The sequence below is a fragment of the Urocampus carinirostris genome, chromosome 13, assembly GCF_059441175.1.
Source record: "Urocampus carinirostris isolate Australia breed hairy pipefish chromosome 13, RoL_Ucar_1.0, whole genome shotgun sequence".
Lineage (NCBI taxonomy): Eukaryota > Metazoa > Chordata > Actinopteri > Syngnathiformes > Syngnathidae > Urocampus > Urocampus carinirostris.
The window spans coordinates 30402469-30423127 of NC_142361.1; the positions used below are offsets into that span (position 1 = coordinate 30402469).

General features: G+C 41.7%; 1 protein-coding gene across 1 annotated transcript in view; it reads right to left on the reverse strand.

Moving 5' to 3' along the window:
* Positions 1 to 10128, reverse strand: part of LOC148354287 (cartilage acidic protein 1-like) — a 75630-nt gene extending 65502 nt beyond the window's left edge. The window contains exons 1-2 of the mRNA XM_088351593.1: positions 10011 to 10128; positions 1784 to 1971 (exon numbers count right to left, since the gene is read on the reverse strand). Coding sequence (XP_088207719.1) covers positions 1784 to 1965 — 182 coding nt within the window. The 5' untranslated portion in view covers positions 1966 to 1971; positions 10011 to 10128. The remainder of the gene's footprint in view (positions 1 to 1783; positions 1972 to 10010) is intronic.
* Positions 10129 to 20659: the final 10531 nt, after the last annotated feature.

The window sequence follows — 20659 nt, forward strand, 5'->3', positions numbered from 1 at the left end:
CATTGGTTAGCTAAGAAAATTTCCAACATAATTCTAAGCCATTTTATTCAAATCAGAGACGAAAATAACATCCACATGTCACGGTTGCCATGCCGCCCAAATGGCCCTGCCCGTGTGGCGGCTGCTGTTTTTTTTTGTAAAAATGATAAAACTTACCTTGGAAATAATTGCAGGGAAGTTTGCTTAACCCCTTGATGCTCCTGTGCTATTCACCTAAAATCCCAATCCAAGACGTACCCAAAGTAAAAGTGAATGCTGTTCTCGAACCATTTGGAGAATATGGACGATTTCGGTCTGTTTTGAAAAGTAAAACTCTGAAGTCTCATCTCATCTCATTAGCCTGAACCGCTTATCCTCAGTAGGGTCGCGGGGGTGCTGGAGCCCATCCCAGCAATCATCGGGCAGTGGGCAGGGGACACCCCCAAACTGGTTGCCAGCCAATCGCAGGGCACACAGGGACAGACAACTCGCTCGCTCATTCACACCTAGTGACAATTTGGACCCGCCAATCCACCTGAAATGCATGTCTTTGGAATGTGGGAGGAAACCGGAGTGCCCAGAGAAAACCCACCCAAGCACGGGGAGAACATACAAACTCCGCACAGGAAGTTTGGTAGCTGGATTTGAACCCACACAGGAGGTTCCCAAGACCTTAGAACTGTTCCGCACACGCGCTAACCACCGCGCCGCCGTGCTACCCAACTCTGAAGTTTTAACCCCAAACTGAAATAATTACGGCAAGTGCTACTAACATTGAGTAATCTGAGTTGGAACACAAAGAAATAGAAGGTTTTTATTCTCGCCTGAATTCTTTGTTTGCAATAAAAAGCCTGCAGATGAGTGTAGCATGGGCATCTTAGCTTGAAAACAGGTGACATGACGGTACCTTGTCAAATACTGGAGCAAGATATCAGACAGGACGAGACAGACGGGATCGATACCGGATACTGGAGACTGGCGCAAGATATCGGACAGGACGAAACATGCAGGATCAATACCGGATACTGAAGACTGGAGCAAGATATCAGACAGGACGAGATGGACGGGCTTAATACCAGATACTGGAGACTAGAGTCAGATATCGGACAGAATGAGACAGGTGGGATCAATACCAGGTACTGGAGACTGGAGCAACATATCAGACAGGACGAGATAGTTGGGATTGATACCAGATACTGGAGACTGGAGTCAGATATCAGACAGGACGAGACAGAAGGGATCGATACCAGATACACGAGCCGATACCGGACAGACGGGATCGATACCGGACAGGACAGGACAGACAGGATCGATACCGGACAGGATACACAAGCAGGATACTGGAAAAAGTCAAAATGCACATCTTGCGGGTGCAGAGATCCGTTGACGGACTGACAAAGGGTGAGTGAGAGCACTGAGCTTAAATAGGAGGGAAACCAATCAGGCAACGAGGTGCAGCTGGCGCTAAACGGGTGGGGCCACCCGTGACACTATTGAACCGATTTCATTTGAAAAAATAAATCATGAGTCGAAAAATATGTATTTCTTTTACACAGTATAACCCCGCTTAGGTCGCTGTCATGTTCGTTGGCCATCCTGCCGCCACGTTGTGCTCTGTGGCACTGGCAGAAACTCGCACCAGACAACACAATGTCATTTAGTGGTCAAATATCACTCAGTGGGGTTTTCAATTATTTGATAATTGGAAAATGTGCCCATTACTAACAGTTCAAGTTACGAACACAATACCGGAACCGGTTAACTTCGTATGTACAATTGTACTAATTTTCGCCGAATCGCTTACCCCGCAACAAACACCTCCAGGTCTCCATCACCGTCCACATCGGTGACGGCTACACCGTAGTTCAGTTGGGTAGGGTTGTTGTCGTAGTCCGGGGGAAGCATTGACTTGGTTATGGCGGAGAACATTGGCTCCGAACGCTGGGTCAAGCAAAGTGAAGGCAGGAACAGAATGAAAGGAAACATGGTAACCTGAAGAGAGGAAACAATACTTTGATTACCACTAGCATTGAAAAATACAGTAATTACGGAGGCAAATCCAATGTTTTATGCAAATCTCCAAGCGTCTATGATATGCAAATGCACGACCTTATAAGGCTCGGGAAAGTCCGGAAGTGCTGCCAGTAATAAATTAATCCATACTATGCTAGTGCTGTACTTAAAGGGACAGTGTGTATTATTCACTCTCTCTTAGTGGTCTTTCATTAAGTTTTTCGATGCAGGCTTCTGAACGGCTGCCGAGTATGCAAATTGCCAAACGAACCGAAATTCCAAACCGAACGAGGATTTCAAAATCGAAATAAAGCAAACGTTTGATTTGAAAAAAATAAAAAACAAAAACGAAAGGCTTTTTTTTTTTACTTACTTTTACATACTTTGACATAGCTACCTTGACAGGGGAGGACTTTTCAGCAGATCAAATTGGTAAAATATTTGAACATACCCCTTATAATCCAGTGCACCTTATATGCTGACACAATTGGAATTGCATGAGAGGTAAGACCAGGCCTACAAAATCCAGACTAGCCCAACCCTGCATGCGGGAATAAAAGCCCGAAGAAGCTTGAGCTTGACTGGTTAACTTGAATTGAGCGACTGGGCCCAAAGTAAACCCAAAGTTGCACTTCGGCGCTGAAGTGCAGCATTGGGTTTACTTCGGGCTCAGTCCCTCAAATCAAGTGAGCACTTCGGCGCATGGGTCAGGGTTAGGGTTTATTTCTCTTTTTGCGCTGGAACCTACCGACTAGACTACTAGTGATACAGAGGACACATGAAATGGCATCAGGTCTTATCTTATTATCACCCTAATTTTAGTTACAGCATATTTAAGAGAGAATATTTCCCACAATGTCTTTATTATAATTCAGCTCAGAATCTTGCGTGACCATGTGCCAGCTGTACCACAGACTGGTTTGATGTCTGACAATATTCTTGCAGCCTGGCCCAATAATATCAACAATTGGGGTAGGACATCTCGACAAGGTATGTCATTTCGGGAGAGCATCCGGGTAAGTCTAATGGTCGCCAAAGACTTTTACTCGGTGCTAAGCAGAATCCGACATGACTCAGTGCCAATTTGCTAACTGCTTATGTCAGTGTTGTGCGAAACATCTCCCCGCTATTGCGCCATAATATTCACTTCTTTCACTCGGTGCTCGTTTGCGTCAACTCGTATCAGAGCCACAAAGTTCCTCCCTCCCCAACGATTTACGCCCCCTCTATATCCATGCGCTCATTATGAACGACAACATATTTCTCCTAGCGGTGCCAGCAAATGAGAATCGCACAATAACAGTAAATCGTGTGTTTGCAAACGACAATCCGGGCCCGTGTTGCTAATTCCCCAAATCTATTCTCACGAGCCGAGCGGCGGCGCATTTTCGGTCGAGGTTTTTTTTTTTGCTGCACTCAGACGTAAAGATGAAGATATAGCGCTCCACTCAGCCGCATTCTGCCGACTTAGAAAGTGAACAACCCATCACGTGAAGACAGGCTGAGGAATTGCAGGACGGAAAATCCATATGGGGCAGAAGCACCAGGACGAGAGGGAACACGGAGAACTGATATGACCCGACACAACAGACCTGAGGTGTTGTTTCCCGAGGGATGCTGACTACCTTTAAATTGGGGGGGTCTTCGTGGGATAATTGGACACAGTGAGTTTAAGGAATCCTATTAGTGGTCACCAGATAAAAGGTGAACAACGAGGACTTGATCCAATTGGGTTGTAAAGTTGAGGAAGGTAAATCACACACTAAAAGGTGTAGAACAGCTACCAATGGGCAGTAGACTGGTACCAGGCCCTTGGTCATTTGGTGCCGGACCGTATTTGCTTACAATGTATTTGCTCGTTTCAACAAGAATTATTTTTTACCCATAAAAAAACACTTAAAGTTTGGGTGCTCACATTGTACACTAAGTTTTACAATAGTATAATACTTTAATTGAGTACCGTAAATTCCAGACTATAGAGCGCACCTGATTATAAGCCGCACCCACCACATCATAAGAGGAAAACCGATTTCTTACTTAAACAAGCCGCACCTGTATATAAGCCGCATGCGCCCACATTAAAAAAATGTAACACAAACACAAAATTCACCCAAACCGACTCTAAGTCCCGCGATTGAAACTAAATGTCGTTCATTAACGTACACAGTCCAAAAATCACAGCCGGCAAAATGAACGGAAAATGATACCGGTATTTAAGGTTTTATGCAGACCTGCAGAGTCCGGGTCCCGTTGAAAGTAATCCAAGGAAAAAAGTGTATATTTCCAAAGGTAAGGGTGGGAAAAATATATATCCACTATTGTCCGCCGCGTCCACAAACAGGTCTCACCTTTACCCCACTTCCCGTCACCCCGTGTTTGTTCCGCCCCTTCTTTTTTATTCGCCCGTGCAAAACATATCAGAATAAGTGTCTAAAATAAATACATTACAAAAATATACAGTTGCAAATACATATTATACATGGTTACACATATTTACAAAGAAATACGGTATAGTCGGGAATTTACGGTAATTATGTCATGACCAGAACAGAGACAGCACCCACTTGCGTAACGTTTCTCACAGTTTTATTGGGAAGTAGGGAAAAGAACGCACACAGGATCCGGAGATCGCCGGTCGCGGGGAGTAGGTTGCTCTTACGCGGAAGTGGGACTTCCGTGGCTAGCGATGGCGGTGTCGGGAACGGAAAAAAACGGGTCAGTAGCCGGGATAGAAGAGCAAAAATGTGATCGAGATCGGAAAAAAGTCGAAAACAAGGATGTGGTCAAGATCAAAAAACGGATCGTTGTTTGGGGAGGGAGAACAGACGTGGTCGAGATCAAAACAGATCGTAAGGGGACAGCTGGTTCATGGCCGTCATGGACTTTCTGGACGAGTTTACAGGCTTGGGGGCATTGTTGCTGTCATACACTTTACGGACAAATTTCAACATGTTACCTACCTTTTTTATTGATGTTTACTATTGTTGTGTACGGTAACGCAATGCTAAATCTATTCCACCCTGGTCATCCTGGAAGGGGGATTACCACTTGTGAGGCCCCTTCTCTAGGTTTCTTTTTTCCTCACGCTGAGGTTTTGAGTTTTTCCTTGCCCGCATGTTGGTTTAAGATCAGGTAATGGTGTGATTGTAATCCCGTGCAGTCCTTTGAGTCATTTTTGTGATTAAGGGCTATACAAGTAAATGTGACTCGACTTGACAGGTGATAAGGGCTTACCGTGTAAAAACGGAGATTCGCAGACGGACCGACAAAAGGGGACTCACAGGACAGAGTTTAAATACTGACAGGGAGCTGATCTGTCAACAAGCTGCAGCTGGCGCTTCAAGGGCGGGGACAATTGGGCGCCATGGCAACCATGACACACGGGCAGGGCCAATTGGGTGCCTTGGCGTTAAATACCGCTGCTCAACATTGGATGCAATTGGAATCATACTCCACAAGAAATGTAGATGACATGGGTAAAGGCATTATATTTGATGATGCTATTTTTAGTCACAGTGCAATATTGTACAACACTGTAGTTAAGCATTATGGGAAAGAGTTCAGCCAAAATAACGTCTTTTTCCATATCTTTAAGATCCAAAGTAGTCTATTGCAGGGATGTCAAACTCTGTTCGGCTCTGGGGCCGGAACAGTTAAAAAAATGTCAATTTCCTATTCTTTTTTCTAGTGTTATAATTATATAGTAGTACCCTCCATATTATTATCACGGATGACAAGGGAGATTTTTCCCAACACAACACATTTATTTACAATCAACGGGGAAAAGATTCTCATGTTTGGTACATATATTCTAGAGAAATTTATGACGAGCCAGAATGAATAATCCAACAGGCCATATGTTTGACATGCCTGTGCTTACAAAGTGGATTCAGGGATATTGTTATTATCATTAATATTCTTGATATTATTACTATTCTTATTATTGGGCTGGACCACAAGCATATTGTCAGACATTAACCGGTCCGTGGTGCAGCAATTGCAGAAGACTGCTGTAGAATATTCAAACAATGTAAGGCAGAAAGAAGGTCACCTACTAAGAGTTCATCTAAAACACATCCACACACAAACTAAATGGGTATTTACAAGCTGACAAGTTGATTTGCCCAGCCTAAAGATTTACGTGGGTAGCCCCAATGGCTGCTTTACTGCTGTGGCGTCTACCCTCAATACTAGTGCCTGGCCGTCCCGTGATTGATGCCTTTTTAACATCTTGCTAAACAATTCAATTTAAAAAAAAAACGTACATTGCGCTTGAGTAATACTCTTAAACACTCTTCGACCATGAGAAGAAGCACCAACCACTGACAACTGTAGAATATTACCGTCTAACCTTGGCCTAGCTGTATCGCGATTTACTTTTCGCGGTTTCGATACTTTGCATAATTTCATCGTGCATGGTGTTCTGCAGCAAACAACACACAGCAAAATTCTATTATGGGGCAGGTTGTGAAGGGCTTTGTATACGTATGCTGGGTGGGTGTGACTGTGGGTGTCTGCTGTCGGTCAAACAGCGAGACGGTCACACAAGTCAAATTGTCTCGTATTTTAGCAGCTTGTTACATTGAAAATGAATTAATCAATTAAATCAGACTCTGAGGAAAGTGCAAAGAAATGCAAGCACAAGCAGGTGTTCTGTGGATTGTTACCAGGTCCGGGAAGAAACTTAGGAGGCGTCGGTAGAGAAAGCAATAGCGAGGCTACAGGTTCGGGATACTGCTACAGCTAGGCGACGTAACGACTCTCACAAGCCACCCCTGCTAAGCCTGTATTTCACAAACGCCAGATCTATTACCTATAAAAGAGATGATTTGGAGCTACAACTCATGGAAAACTGCTACATTCATGACTCTTGTATTTTCATCATCACGGAGACCTGGCCCAAGCCGAGGATCCCCGATGCTAGCATGCAGCTATCTGACCTCTCTCGACATTGTTTTCTTACGTTGAAAGGAGAAGCACTCCAATTTCGTTTTACGATTGCACAATGAAAATATAGACCATTCATTAACTGCAATATATTTACTTTGCTGGATTTGACAATGGCAGGACATTTTTGGAACGCAACCCCTGCAAAAAAATCATTTTTCTGGGTTGTTTTGGATAAAGCTACTAAATATTTGGTAGGAGCCCATCCCAGCCATCTCCGGGCAGTAGGCAGGGGACACCCTGAACTGGTTGCCAGCCACTCGCTCAGTCACACCTAGGGACAATTTGGACCGGCCAATTCACCTGAAATGCATGTCTTTGGAATGCGGGAGGAAACCGGAGTGCCCAGAAGAAACCCACGCAAGCACGGGGAGAACATACAAACTCCGTACAGTAAGACCTCAGAACTGTGCCGCACACGCGCTAACCACTGCGCCGCTGTGCTGCCAGTAATAAATTAATCCATAATATGCTAGTGCTGTACTTAAAGGGACAGTGTGTATTATTCACTCTCTCTTAGTGGTCTTTCATTAAAAAAAAAATATATATATAGATTCTAAATAATCATCAAAAATTCATGAACCATCATAAATGTGCATTCTATGTTTAATTCTTGTCGGAAAATAGTATTGATCTGATCCAAGTACTTGCTTGATATTGATAATATTGATATTTGCATCGATCCACCCACCGCTATTACAAAGGATTAGTAGCTCTCAGCATGGAAACACTTAGTAAACTCCATTACAAATGTACATAATTAAGTGTGCCTTAGCGATAAAAAAGAATTAATTCATCGGGGGAAAACCTAATATGGATTTGAATAATAAGCAAAATTACACGAACTATCGTAAAAACACTCGTAGGTCAATATATTTATTTGACATAACATCCGAAGAAAAACGGATGTCATCACTTTGAGTCTCCATAGTTTGTATTCTTACTTGCCTTTACTGCCAAAACCCACGTCTCGCGGGTGCAGAGGTTCGTTGACGCACTGACAAAGGGTAAGTGAGAGCACTGAGCTTAAATAGAAGGGAAGCCAATCTGTCAACGAGCCGTAGCTGGCGCCACACGGGTGGGGCCAATTGGGCACCATGGCAACCACGACATAAACACCTGTTTTCATGTAATCAGGTTGTGTGGGGTTTCTAACGACCTCTAGCAACCAAATTGGGTACTGCAGCTCCAGTCTACTATCCCTCCAAACAGCCCAATACAATCTTCAATCGGCCTGGCAACGACGGGCCATTTTGCCAAGTGCATGTGTACATTTCTGTAAAGATAAACGAAAAGTTTTAAGCCGTAGTTTTTTTAAAACAGTGTCCTCCATAATTTAGTCAATGTCCCGAAGAAGGTAAAGTAAGTCCAAAGACGGATGAGGGTGTGAAACCACAGGGGACTGCAATTGGAAAAATGGGAGGGCAATGCCTTTCCCAGTCAAGGACGTCCAGCCTGCATTCACAACACTAAATCTCAATTTTGAAAAGTAAAGTTACAGCAGGACTTTGGAATAAGTACAAGTCCCGGACAGTTATGTGCACTCAGTTGTTTTTTAAGATATAATGCGTGCTTAACCGTTATCTTCCTCCCATTGTGTGCGAAGAAGAAGCATCATTTTTTTTACAAGTAAAACAGTCAAATAGCATGAAATAGCCTCGGGGAAATGTGTCGTCTCAGGCCCGAGAAATGTTTTCACTTTGGGTTATTTATACTGGCATTAAGAGGCCATTATGGCAGCGTGCAGCATCAGCATGTGCCTTGTGGAGCGTTCATGCTCGGCTCTCATCCTGATAACACTGCGACAAAGAGCCAGTGAAGATGTTCACTTTCAAAACACGCTCGCAGGATTCTTTACGCTGTGAAGGACACCCCGGCTGAAGAAAGCACACACGCGTGCACACTGGGCTAGAATAGTCCCTGTGGATTTCACATAACTTTCATTCACAGTAATCAACAGTCACCATTAAAGTTAAGCTGTAATTCATCAATCTAGGACCAAAGTGGTTCTTCAGCACTTCCGTATCAGCATTTGGCAATGGCTTAATGCTGAGTATGCAATTAATTCTATTGTTCCAAACAGTGAGTAGTATTTTATACTTATTAAGTCATTAATTTGTTTTTCGATCAGGCATTAACTTATCATTTCGTATACATTATTGTGCTATTTATTGAACAAATTAAGGAATTTCATATAGAATGGAATAGAATACAATAGAATAGAATATTCTAGTCTTTATTGCAATGTATTTTAACGATGTGTAATTATTGTATGCAGTGAGTTTAGACATGGCACTCTAGGGCAGACGTAATAAAGACCTTTAATAGATGAGATTAAATACTTGAAGAACCTTAATGTGAAAAAGCTTTAATTAAATATCAAGAGCAACTGATATAATATTTTGAGGGCATGCGCGCAAACGCATTCTAAATATTGGGAGAAGAACTTTCCACATACACTGATGTCTGATTGATTCTTCAACATCATTAAAAGCACACATTTTTAAATGCAAATTTAGGTAGTACCACTAACATTTAAAAATGTAATTAACTCATTACATTACAAAACAATACTGTACTCCTAAATCTGAAGAATCTATAGTTTACCCAAATAAACAGGACATGCCTCTTCTTTTAAGGTTATTATACAGTCTACACTCCAAGCTAAACATGTATTAAAGACTTAAAAGAGAAAAAGGAGAAACGACTGTCAGGACGAATAGGAAAAAATATTTAAAACGTAGTGCTTAGAGACTGGCCCAAGTTATAACTGTGCAATTAAAAATTAATTGTAACAATGATGCAATGAAAATAAGTGCAATAACATTTTGTAGCAACAAAGATTCCCAAATAAGTCACAAAGTGTATATTTTCATTTTTGTGCAATAACATTTAGCTGCAAAAAAAAAAACTCCTGTAAGTGCATGCATTCCGCGTGGACATAGCAGTGGGTTGTTTTTGCAAAATCTTCAAGACATGCACGTACAATAAAAATGTTGCATGAAGTTAAACTTTGCATAATTCCGCATGTCTGCAAATGAAAGGCAGCGGACAGTGAATGAGGTACTCACCGGTGAAAAGGGGAGGGGCCGAAAACTCCGATAAAAACCTCCAGAAAGAGGCAGCAAGTCACTATTCACGGTTTATTCTCTTCTGGATTCCGTTCTTATCACATTGGAGTCTTTTTTTCTCGTCACTTATTCCCGTTACTCAACTTAGAAAGGTTTTGCTTTATGAAATTTCTGGAGCAGCGTTGGGAGCCAATTGGCGACGAGTACATTGAATATTTAAGTAGGGAGCCAATGGGGAGGCGTTGAGGTTTGGGGGGCGTGTCTACAGGTGTTGACGGTGACGTGAGCGAGGAGGAAGAGGAACTTCGCCTTCGATGGATTCAACATGTGAGCCGACACACATGACGTGTAACTTTTCTTTTTTAATTTAACGTTTACTTTCTTTAGCGAGCAGCTAAGATGATACAACTGGGCTGGGCTTCAGGTGAACCTTTCAAGAGAGACAGTAACTGTCTTCGGTTTCTAGTTTCAACAATGTTCTATACTAGGGGTCAGCAACCTTTTCGGTGTGGAGTGCCACTTTCAAATTTCCTTGTAAATCAGATTAAGATTAATGCCTCGCACATTTTTTTTATTTCCAACATAACTGTCATTTTACACCAGTCCGAATATGCAACATGGATATACATCGAAATAGTATATCTGACCAATTTATTAGGGCGGCAGTAGCTCAGGAGGTAGTCTTGGGATCAAGGGATCCCAGTTCGAATCCCGGCTCGTCCGTGTTACATGTCGAAGTGTCCTTGGGTAAGACACTAAACCCCTAACACCCCCAATAAGCAGGTTAGCGCCTTACATGGCTGCAAGGCCGCTATTGGGAAATGTGAAGCACAATGTAAAGCGCTTTGGGAAGTCGTTGACTTGAAAAGCGCTATATAAAATGCAGATCATTTCATTTCATCATTCTTCTTCATTAATAAACTAAAAAATAATGTGAGCAACATGTGGAGAGACCTGTAGACATCTATGACTTCAACTTTTTTACCACAAGAATCAACCATTCTTCAAAAATTGATACGGACAGCTACCTTACCATTCATCTCATCTCATCAGCTGCACCGCTTATCCTCAGTAGGGTCGCGTGGGTTCTGGAGCCCATCCCAGCAATCATCGGGCAGGGGACACCCTGAACTGGTTGCCAGCCAATCGCAGGGCACACAGGGACCGACAACTCGCTTGCTCATTCACACCTAGGGAAAATTTGCACTGGCCAATCCACCTGAAATGCATGTCTTTGGAATGTGGGAGGAAACCGGAGTGCCCGGGGGAAACCCACGCAAGCACGGGGAGAACATACAAACTCCGAACAGGAAGTCCGGTAGCTGGAGTTGAACCTACACAGGAGGTTCCCAAGACCTTAGAACTGTGCCGCACACGCGCTTTCCACTGCGCCGCCATTCATCAATGAAATCTTGTGCAGAAAATATCAAAACTTGAAATAACAGCAACAAGGCAGAGGGCTACTTGAGAATAAGTGCAACAGAAACAACAGCTGATTTGGTCGCAGATATAAATGGTTTTCCGTGCTTTGCTATGTGGTGAGCAATGTGATAGCTTGCTTCAGTGGCGGTGTTTTTAGCAGTGACAAAGGTTTTCAGGGTCTGTGTTTGTTGGCCACACCTGGACACAACGTGTTTTAATGTCTCCTTCTTGTCAGACTCATCCTTGAATTCGTTTTCATGTTTCGTCTCGTAATGATGTTTAACACTTGACAACGCTCTCGTGGCATAATGCACAAACAGCACGGTCATTTTTTGCACGAAGCCTCGTTCGTCTGTCCACGCTGGCTGTAAAGAACGAGATGTTTTCACTCGATGAGCCGTTGATTAGTTCATTTATCGCGCACGTGTGTTTCGTTGGCTGGGTTAAAACACGGATTTCTGCGAGGCGCTGCGCAAACACACACTGACACACGAAGCAGAGGAGGAGGGGCGCCTTTTGAGACTTCTTGTGATTAAGGGTCTTAGTGTCTTTGTGACCGGACATCTTCTGGGCGTTCTTCTGCATCTTGCTAATCGTCTGTGTCCCGCTCCTTCGTCTTTGTTTTCTTTCCTTCTTTTTGCTTTCTCTCTCTCTTTCTCTCAATTCTTTCTCTCAACTCTCTCCATCTCTCTTTATCTCGCTTTTGATTAAGGCACGCCCCTCACCCCCATAAAACATCGCTCTTTCTCTCAGTCTGCAGGGCTTTGATCAAGGGTGCAAAAACATAACATAAAAATAAATTAAGTACTGTGTTTCAATTTGTTATCTTTCCCTGTATCTTTTTTTATTCTCAGTCGGTTAGTTGGCTTGTACGGTCTAATGAAGGTGGCCCAGAAAAAAAAATCGTGCAATTCTACATTCGCGGGTGGTTCTGTTCCTCAACAACTGCAAAAACCGAGTGATCCGGATTTCAGACGCTGCATTTTTTGTATTTTTATCTAGTGTTTTTCATCATATTTAAGCCTATTCTGTCCTTGATTTAAAAAAAAATTGGGTTTTTAAAATACTATACATTGTAGGGGTGCTTGGGTTGAATTGAGATGGGCCGAATATGCCCATCGTTAAGGTAACCTTTGGAATAAAATAACATTTTGAAGACCGGTAATTAAAAGTTTGTTAAAGCACAGGGTTCGTTCGGGTGCTTGAAATCTTGTGTGTTTTTAAGGTTTTAAAAATGCTTGAATCTTTGGTGGAGTGCTTGAAATGGTTGCCATGTTCCCAACAAGTCTGCTAAAAATGACACCAACGCTAGTCTATGGTGGCTTTGCTTTTCCATTGCAATTTTTCTTCCCTCGTGGAGTAGTTTGTACGGCATTGTCCTATGAAGTGTCATCATCCCCTAGGGGCCACGCCCAAGAGGACAGGTGCATGCCAAACCTAAACAGGGCCTTATGAAATGTATATTACTGCAAGGATTACCTATCAATTATCGACATTTATTATGGGCCATGCAAAAATTAAGGTAACGTTTCCTAGTTGTAAATTGTAATGGGAAGAACTTACTGCAACTAAAAATATGAATTATATATTGTCATTTTTACCCAAACCTATTTGGGGAGAGATTTGTCTCAGAAAGAACAAAATTGGCAATTTACTCGTGATCTAAAAATCGTATGTCTTAATAATTGCACACGCAAGATTATTAATGGCGTATGTAAATCGCCGATATATTCGTGGCTCTGCAAAATGCACGTTTCACATAAGATTTCATTACTAGTACTGGAGAAATGTAAAAGTCCTTAAAAAGTGCTTGAATTATCACCGCTTCTGCACTCCTTATCCTCAGCAGGGTCTCGGGGGTGCTGGAGCCCATCCCAGCCGTCTTCGGGCAGTGGGCAGGGGACACCTTGAACTGGTTGCCAGCCAGTCCCAGGGTACGCAAAGACAGTCCACTCACACACATTCCCACCTACGGCCAATTCAGACAAGCCTATTAACATGAATGTTTTTAGAATGTGAGAGGAAAACGGTGCGGCCAGAGTAAACCAACGCAGAGAGAATATGCAAACTCTGCACAGGAAGGCTGGAACCTGGACCTGATCCCATGACCTCAGAACTGTGAGGCAGACGCACTAACCACTCATCTGCCGTGCCACCTAGAGGGTAAATCAACTGTGTAGTTTCAATACATCAAAGATGTTCAAGTCCATAATTATTTTCAAAGTACCGTAAATTCCGGACGATAGAGCGCACCTGATTATAAGCCGCACCCACCACATTTTAAGAGGAAAACCGATTTTGGACTTATACAAGCCGCACCTGTATATAAGCCGCATGCACCCACATCAAAACATGTAACACAACCACGAAATTAGCCCAAACCCGGCTTTGAGTCCCGCAATTGTAACTGAATATAAAGTACACAGTCCAAAAACCACAGCCGGCAAAATGAACAGAAAATGATACCGGTAATTAAGGTTTGATGCAGACCTGCAGAGTCCGGGTACCCATTGAAACTAATCCAAGGAAAACAAGTCTATATTTCCAAAGGTAAGGGTGGGAAAAATATATATCCACTATTGTCCGCCGTGACAACAGGTCTCACTCACCTTTACCCCACTTCCCGTCAGCCCGCGTTTGCTCCGCCCCTCTTTTTTAATTCGCAAAACATATCAGAATAAGTGTCTCAAATAAATACATTACAAAAATATACAGGTGCTAATACATATTATACATTGGTTACACATATTTACAAAGAAAGACGGTACACCGAGAGAGTTTTCCAAGCTTTAATTATAATATTATAACTTTCATCCCAAACCGTGCCTGTGAAGGGTAGCAAAACGCTACTAGCAACACGCTCGCTACACAGTCAAACAGGCTGTTACAAAAAACATACCGTACTTGTAGAAACCACGGTAATCCGTCCTCATCTTCCTCCTCATAGCTGACGTCATCAAAGTCGTCTTCCCCAGTATGGGAGAGAGACTTTGTCACATAGGCGTGGTCCCACGCTCCCTCATTCAAAAACTCACGCAACACGCTCGCAAAGTGAAGTTTACGTGCAGTAGCTCTGTTTCCTTCATTATCGGACTGCCCATTTGCATTTATCTACGTCATGTGCCTTTCTTTTTGCAATTTGCATGATGAGGATATGTCTACGCTAATTTAATTTGTGCACAAGCTAAGAAATTGCAGTCTTCCTCGGCGCATATATTCCACCGGTCTAAATCTTACCTTTTGGACTGGAGCGCTGCTGGCGGATGTTGGAAAAATTACATAAATTGGCCGCATCACTGAATAAGCCGCAGGGTTGAAGGTGTGGGAAAAAAGTAGCGGCTTATAGTCCGGGATTTACGGTAATACCAAATATTAAGTGGTCATTGCTCCTTTGACATAAAAAAGTGGTAGATTTCATCGTACATTTTATTTTTGTGTGCAAAACAAAATCCATCACCAGAATTTAAAAAAAAAAAAAAGCTTGTTTTAAAGATTTAAGTGGCAAAAAGTTACCAAATTGGAAATCTAATGTGATCGTTGGATCAGTTTCGTCACGCACTTCTCACTTCAAAATAAAGCAGCCATAGACTAAAAATTAAAATTACTCACCTTTTTTTTTAAATTACACAATGTGTTAGATTTATTTTAAAAGTGGTAGGCGTTTTTAAGGGTCAAGCTGTAGTGTTGGCATGTATGTATGAATTTTCTGATGTTTTAATTGTTTTCTATATGGCGTTAAAAAGAACCAGTTTGCGGTTAAGGTGGTTCTTTGACAATTTTATCGCTTCAGAAAACAAATAAACTGCAAACAACAAAGGAGTGATCATTCATTACTTTATTGTACAAATTTGGTATAAATGTATAAGTTTATAGAATAGAATATACCTTTTTATCGTCATTGATACAAAATGGGTTAACATATTGTGACAACGAAATTGGGCAAATTATAGTTTGCAACAATCAACAGATTTATATAAATGAAAGGTTTGGTTTAAAGATTTCATGATTAAATAGTGAATTGAATGAATAGTGATGGACAACAGGAGTCATAAAAAGTACTTGTGATCAGTGTTCCCTCTAAGCTGCGCGCGTGCGCAATTGAACACTGCTCGCACATTCTCAGCGCACAAGAAAATCTAGCCAGCGCACAAAAATGAGGGCTCAAAATTACTAATTAAGAAGCGACTTAAGTCAAAGTTACAGTGCATGAAGGTAAATGCAGTATTTTGAAGTCGAGTCGAAGGAGAACGAAATTGAGTAAAGTTTGTCGAGAACCGGCTTCTTCGGCTCGGCTCACTAAAAGAAAACGGCTCTTTCGGGTCCTAAACGGCTCTTCAGGTTGTTTTTCATTCTTTAATCCCAACATGACCAAATATTATGTAAAATTATGCACAAAATGACTTAAAAGAAGGGGGAATAGAACAGAAAGGAAAAAAATACCAAAATGAGAAAGTAGTGAAAAGCTGAGAAAAAAAGAAACAGGAGAAAAAGAAAAACAAGAAGGAAAAATTTAGAAAAAAGCCAGAAAAAAAGAAAAGAAATGTAGGAAAAAAAGAAAAAAAGTAACAGCTCGGAAAAAATAAACACAATGAGATTTTTTTTAAGGAATTTTTAAAAAGTAGAAAAAAATCACAGAAAAAAGAAGAAAAAGTTTGTGTTGCATTCAAATAATTTCCAATTATATCAAGTGAATCTGGTTGCCAACGTTGTACTTCCACTAAAAAATGTGGTTAAGTACAGTTCTGTATCTTACAATCGACTAAATAAGCCCCCCAAAATATTATGCGACATAATATATCAGGAAATAAACAGAGATTGATATCTTGTGAAAGAATTGTAAGAACAAACGACGTTTGTAGGCCGTACAACCTTTGCAATATCACATGAGTCATTTTATTCAAAAGAGAAAAATAATTTTGCATTGCCGGAAACTCAGCAAAATATAACTTGATGTCAAGTTTTGGACATGTTTTATAATTAATTATCTTGCCACACTTGGGATTATGGTGGCTCACTGTTGTTTCAAGCGTTCCTCACCGACTTTGTGTGAACGCTCAGACCCGTGGAAAATTACAGGGAACATTGCTTGTGATATAAATTCCTTCGGCGGCACTCTTTGTTTAAAGTTGCGCCGGAAACGTATTGACCTAACATTTGTATCAAAACCAAAAGCACCATCTAGAGGACTAAACGTGAGTTTTTCTAGATTTTTTTCTTCATAGAATATGCATACAGTATTTAAGAATTTGCTTTAAACTGGTGTATTCAGCTACGTAAGATTTTTAGAATTTGGTAGCTCTGTAATTATATTCATTCATTTTCCAGACACTTATTTTCACAAAAGTCAGAGAGGTGCTGGACTCTACCCCATCCCAGCTGACTGAAAGGGAACACCCTGGACTGATTGGTAACCAATCGCAGGAAAACTGATATCATTAGTACCAAAAATTATCTAATTTTGCAAAACGTGACTTTTAAGAAATACTTTTTACTTTCCCTAAATATTTACTTTATTGAATTGCAATTTGCTGTTCTCTAAATGCAATTTACCATGCTTTGAAAAAGTGTTTAGCGCATGTGCAGCACTGTTCTTAGGTCATGGGATCAAACCTTCCTGTGTGGAGTTTGCATGTTCTCCCCGTGCTTGCGTGGGTTCCTCCAGGCACTTATTCTCAAGTAGCCCTCTGCCTTGTTGCTGTTATTTCAAGTTTTGATATTTTCTGCACAAGATTTCATTGATGAATGGCGGTGCAGTGGAAAGCGCGTGTGCGGTACAGTTCTAAGGTCTTGGGAACCTCCTGTGTAGGTTCAAATCCAGCTACCGGACTTCCTGTTCGGAGTTTGCATGTTCTCCTCGTGCTTGCGTGGGCTCCTCCAGGCACTTCCTCCCACATTCCAAAAACATTCATGTCAGGTTAGTTGGCCGTTCCAAATTGTCCCTGGGTGTGAATGAGCGAGTGAGTTGTCTGTCTCTGTGTGCCCTGCGACTGGCTGGCAACCAGTTCAGGGTGTCCCTGCCCACTGCCCGGAGATGGCTGGGATGGGCTCCCACACCCCCGCGACCCTATGAGGATAAGCGGTGCAGATAATGGATGGAATGGATGACTAAATGGTTCCTGATTGTTAAATGGCCACTAGAAGCCAAACAGTACTAGTACCAATACAGTAAAACTTTTTTCTTCTTGGAGCCCAGTATTTCTGATATGTGTGTGTGTACGTGTGTGTACGTGCATTCACTTGTGCTCTTCAGTATAAATATTTACAGAGCTTTGGCATTCACACATATTTTCAACTCCCCGAAGACTCATATAATAAGGAAACTAAAATACAATACAAAAGTATGGTATCATCACCAAAACCTGGTATCAGTACTCGCCATATATATATATGTATATATATAAAATGTGTTTAATTATTTTTGGAGCTATTTTGCAAAATGTAGTTAGTTTTATGGCATTGACACAACTGTAATTCACATGAAAATGTAGTCCACGACACACTTTAAATCTATCACTAATCTACACTTATCTTAGAATAAAATGGTTGTATATTTGGGGTCACGACCCATTAGCTCAAATCAACGATCAGATAAATATTGTCAGTATTGATTTAGATATTGATAGAGTTCTACTTTTCATTGCATCATTTTTCTGATGAACTTACAACTTGGTCCTGTCAAAGGACTACCATGTAAATGTTATTGTCTAGTTATACACTGAATGTTTTTTTACGGCAGCACTGCGGCGCAGTGGTTAGCGCTTGTGCGGCACAGTTCATGTCATGGGAACCTGTCGTGGGTTCAAATCCAGCTCCAGACTTTCTGTGCGGAGTTTGTATGTTCTCCCCGTGCTTGCGTGGGTTTCCTCCGGGCACTCTGGTTTCCTCCCACATTCCAAAAACATGCATTTCAGGTGAATTGGTCGGTCCAAATTGTCCCTAGGTGTGAATGAGCGAATGAGTTGTCTGTCCCCGTGTGCCCTGCGATTGGCTGGCAACCAGTTCAGGGTGTCCCCTGCCCACTGCCCGAAGATGGCTGGGATGGGCTCCAGCCCCCCCCAATATTGCATGTCTGTCTGTTTTGTCTGTCTTGTCTGTCTATCTATCCTAAAATATTGTATAATATTGTTTTTTTAATTATTTTTTAAAGTCTCTCCTGGAGTACCACGTATAAACTCATACTTTTTGTACATTATGCTTTTATCAATGACAATAGAAACAATTATATTTAATCAATTTATTATTAAATTAGTTCAACATTGTAGAAAAGTAAAACATATCTTGTAAATAAACACATTAGCTTCCTAAAAGCATATATGTGGATCAGCTTTCAATGGATGCTGAAGTTGTAACCAAATATGATGTCTTATTGATAGGAAAAGAAATTGGTGCTTGTCATTGGGTTATTCTTCAAAAATGATCACTCATCCAATGTTTTGGTACAGTGATTTGAATCACGAGTGGCAACAATCCAAACTGAGAGATTTTATAGTGGCAGGTATTGCAGGGTTTCAGTTTTCAATTGCATTTTTGTGTCACACACCACTGAGTACACCCTGGTGTGTGAGTGTGTGACCATTCGTGCGCTTTGTGCCGAGCACCCTGGAAATGAGACGTTCATATCCCAAGGACATTTCCCACCATAATTTAAAAATGGCCAATCCTGGAAGACATCACACTGAAAGTGCTGAGGTCATAAAGCAGCGCTCCTCCTCTGTCACCACTATTATTGTGTGAGATCTATTGTCCAAATCCGAAGGCAGGTGGTTGTGACTCATACAATGCAAACACCAGAATGTCAGTTTGATGTCACTATGCTGCCATTGCGGCACTATGGCTATAAAATGAAGTTGAACACCTTAACTAGACAGAGCTTTTGTGCTTGTCTTTTTCCCCCTGGTTATTTGTAGTTGTCAGGTCTCTTTGCTTGAGTCGTACAGTATGTTGAAGGTTTCACAGAGGATGGATGGCTCTTTCGTCTTTTTATTGGACAGTATTGGACATACCTCAGCAATGGACACAAACGAGTGACAGAACTAAGTGTGACTAGCTGGGCGACGGACACTGACACGAGATGAGATGTTGTGCTCTGTGACCGTCTGACTTATTCACCTTCTACCTTGGTCTGATCTTAAAATAGAGCTTGCCGGGCCGAAGATGAGGGATGAAGAAATGTTCCTGAGCTAATGGCAAGGGGTGGGCTTTTTCTACTCCTCTCCTCCTTTAAGGGCTATTGAAAAACGTATAGCAGCGGCAGCTTGATGAATAACCTCTGCGGCACGTTGAGAGGTTTCTCCTTATATCATTAAGCTCTAGTATGGTCCCCACGCCACTGGTTCCCCTGGCAGATTTGCCTGGTGTTCACTCACTGGGCTAACAGGCATGCTGGTTCACCTCAGTGCAGATCAACCGTGACATTTCTACAAGGTGCAGCACCTTCTTGTTAGCAAAGGAGGGTGTTTTTATACAGTCTGAGTATTAGTTCATCTAAGTCAGAGGTTGGCAACACAATTGTTGGAAGAGCCATATAAGGAAGGCAACTCATACTGTATATACCGTAAATTCCGGACTATAAGCCGATACTTTTTTCCCTAACTTTCAACCCTGCGGCTTATTCAGTGATGCGGCCAATTTATGTAATTTTTCTAACGGCCGCTAGCGGCGCTCGAGTGTTGCTACCATTAACTGCCCTGTCAAAGCTATATTTTTATTATTAAAGCTTTGAAAACTCTCTCGGTGTACCGTCTTTCTTTGTAAATATGTGTAACACATGTATAATATGTATTTGCAACTGTATATTTTTGTAATGTATTTATTTGTATTTATTTTAGACACTTATTCTGATATGTTTTGCACAGAAGAACGAAAAATGAGGGGCGGAACAAACGCGGGGTGCCGGGTTTAAGTGGGGACTGCTAAAGGTGAGGGACAGACAAGGAAAGAAGAGGGGGTAAAAAGTTGGTTAAAGAAAAAGGAGTTGCGTGAGTAAATGTGTTCATCTGATATATTTTTCCCACCCTTACCTTTGGAAATATACACTTTTTTCCTTGGATTACTTTTAACGGGACCTGGACTCTGCAGGTCTGCATCAAACCTTAAGTACCGGTATCATTTTCCGTTCATTTGCCGGCTGTGATTTTTGGACAGTGGACTTTAATGATGGACTAACAAAGATGTTATATAATGAAATTGTGAATATGCTTGATTGCTAATGAGATTTTCGAGAAGGG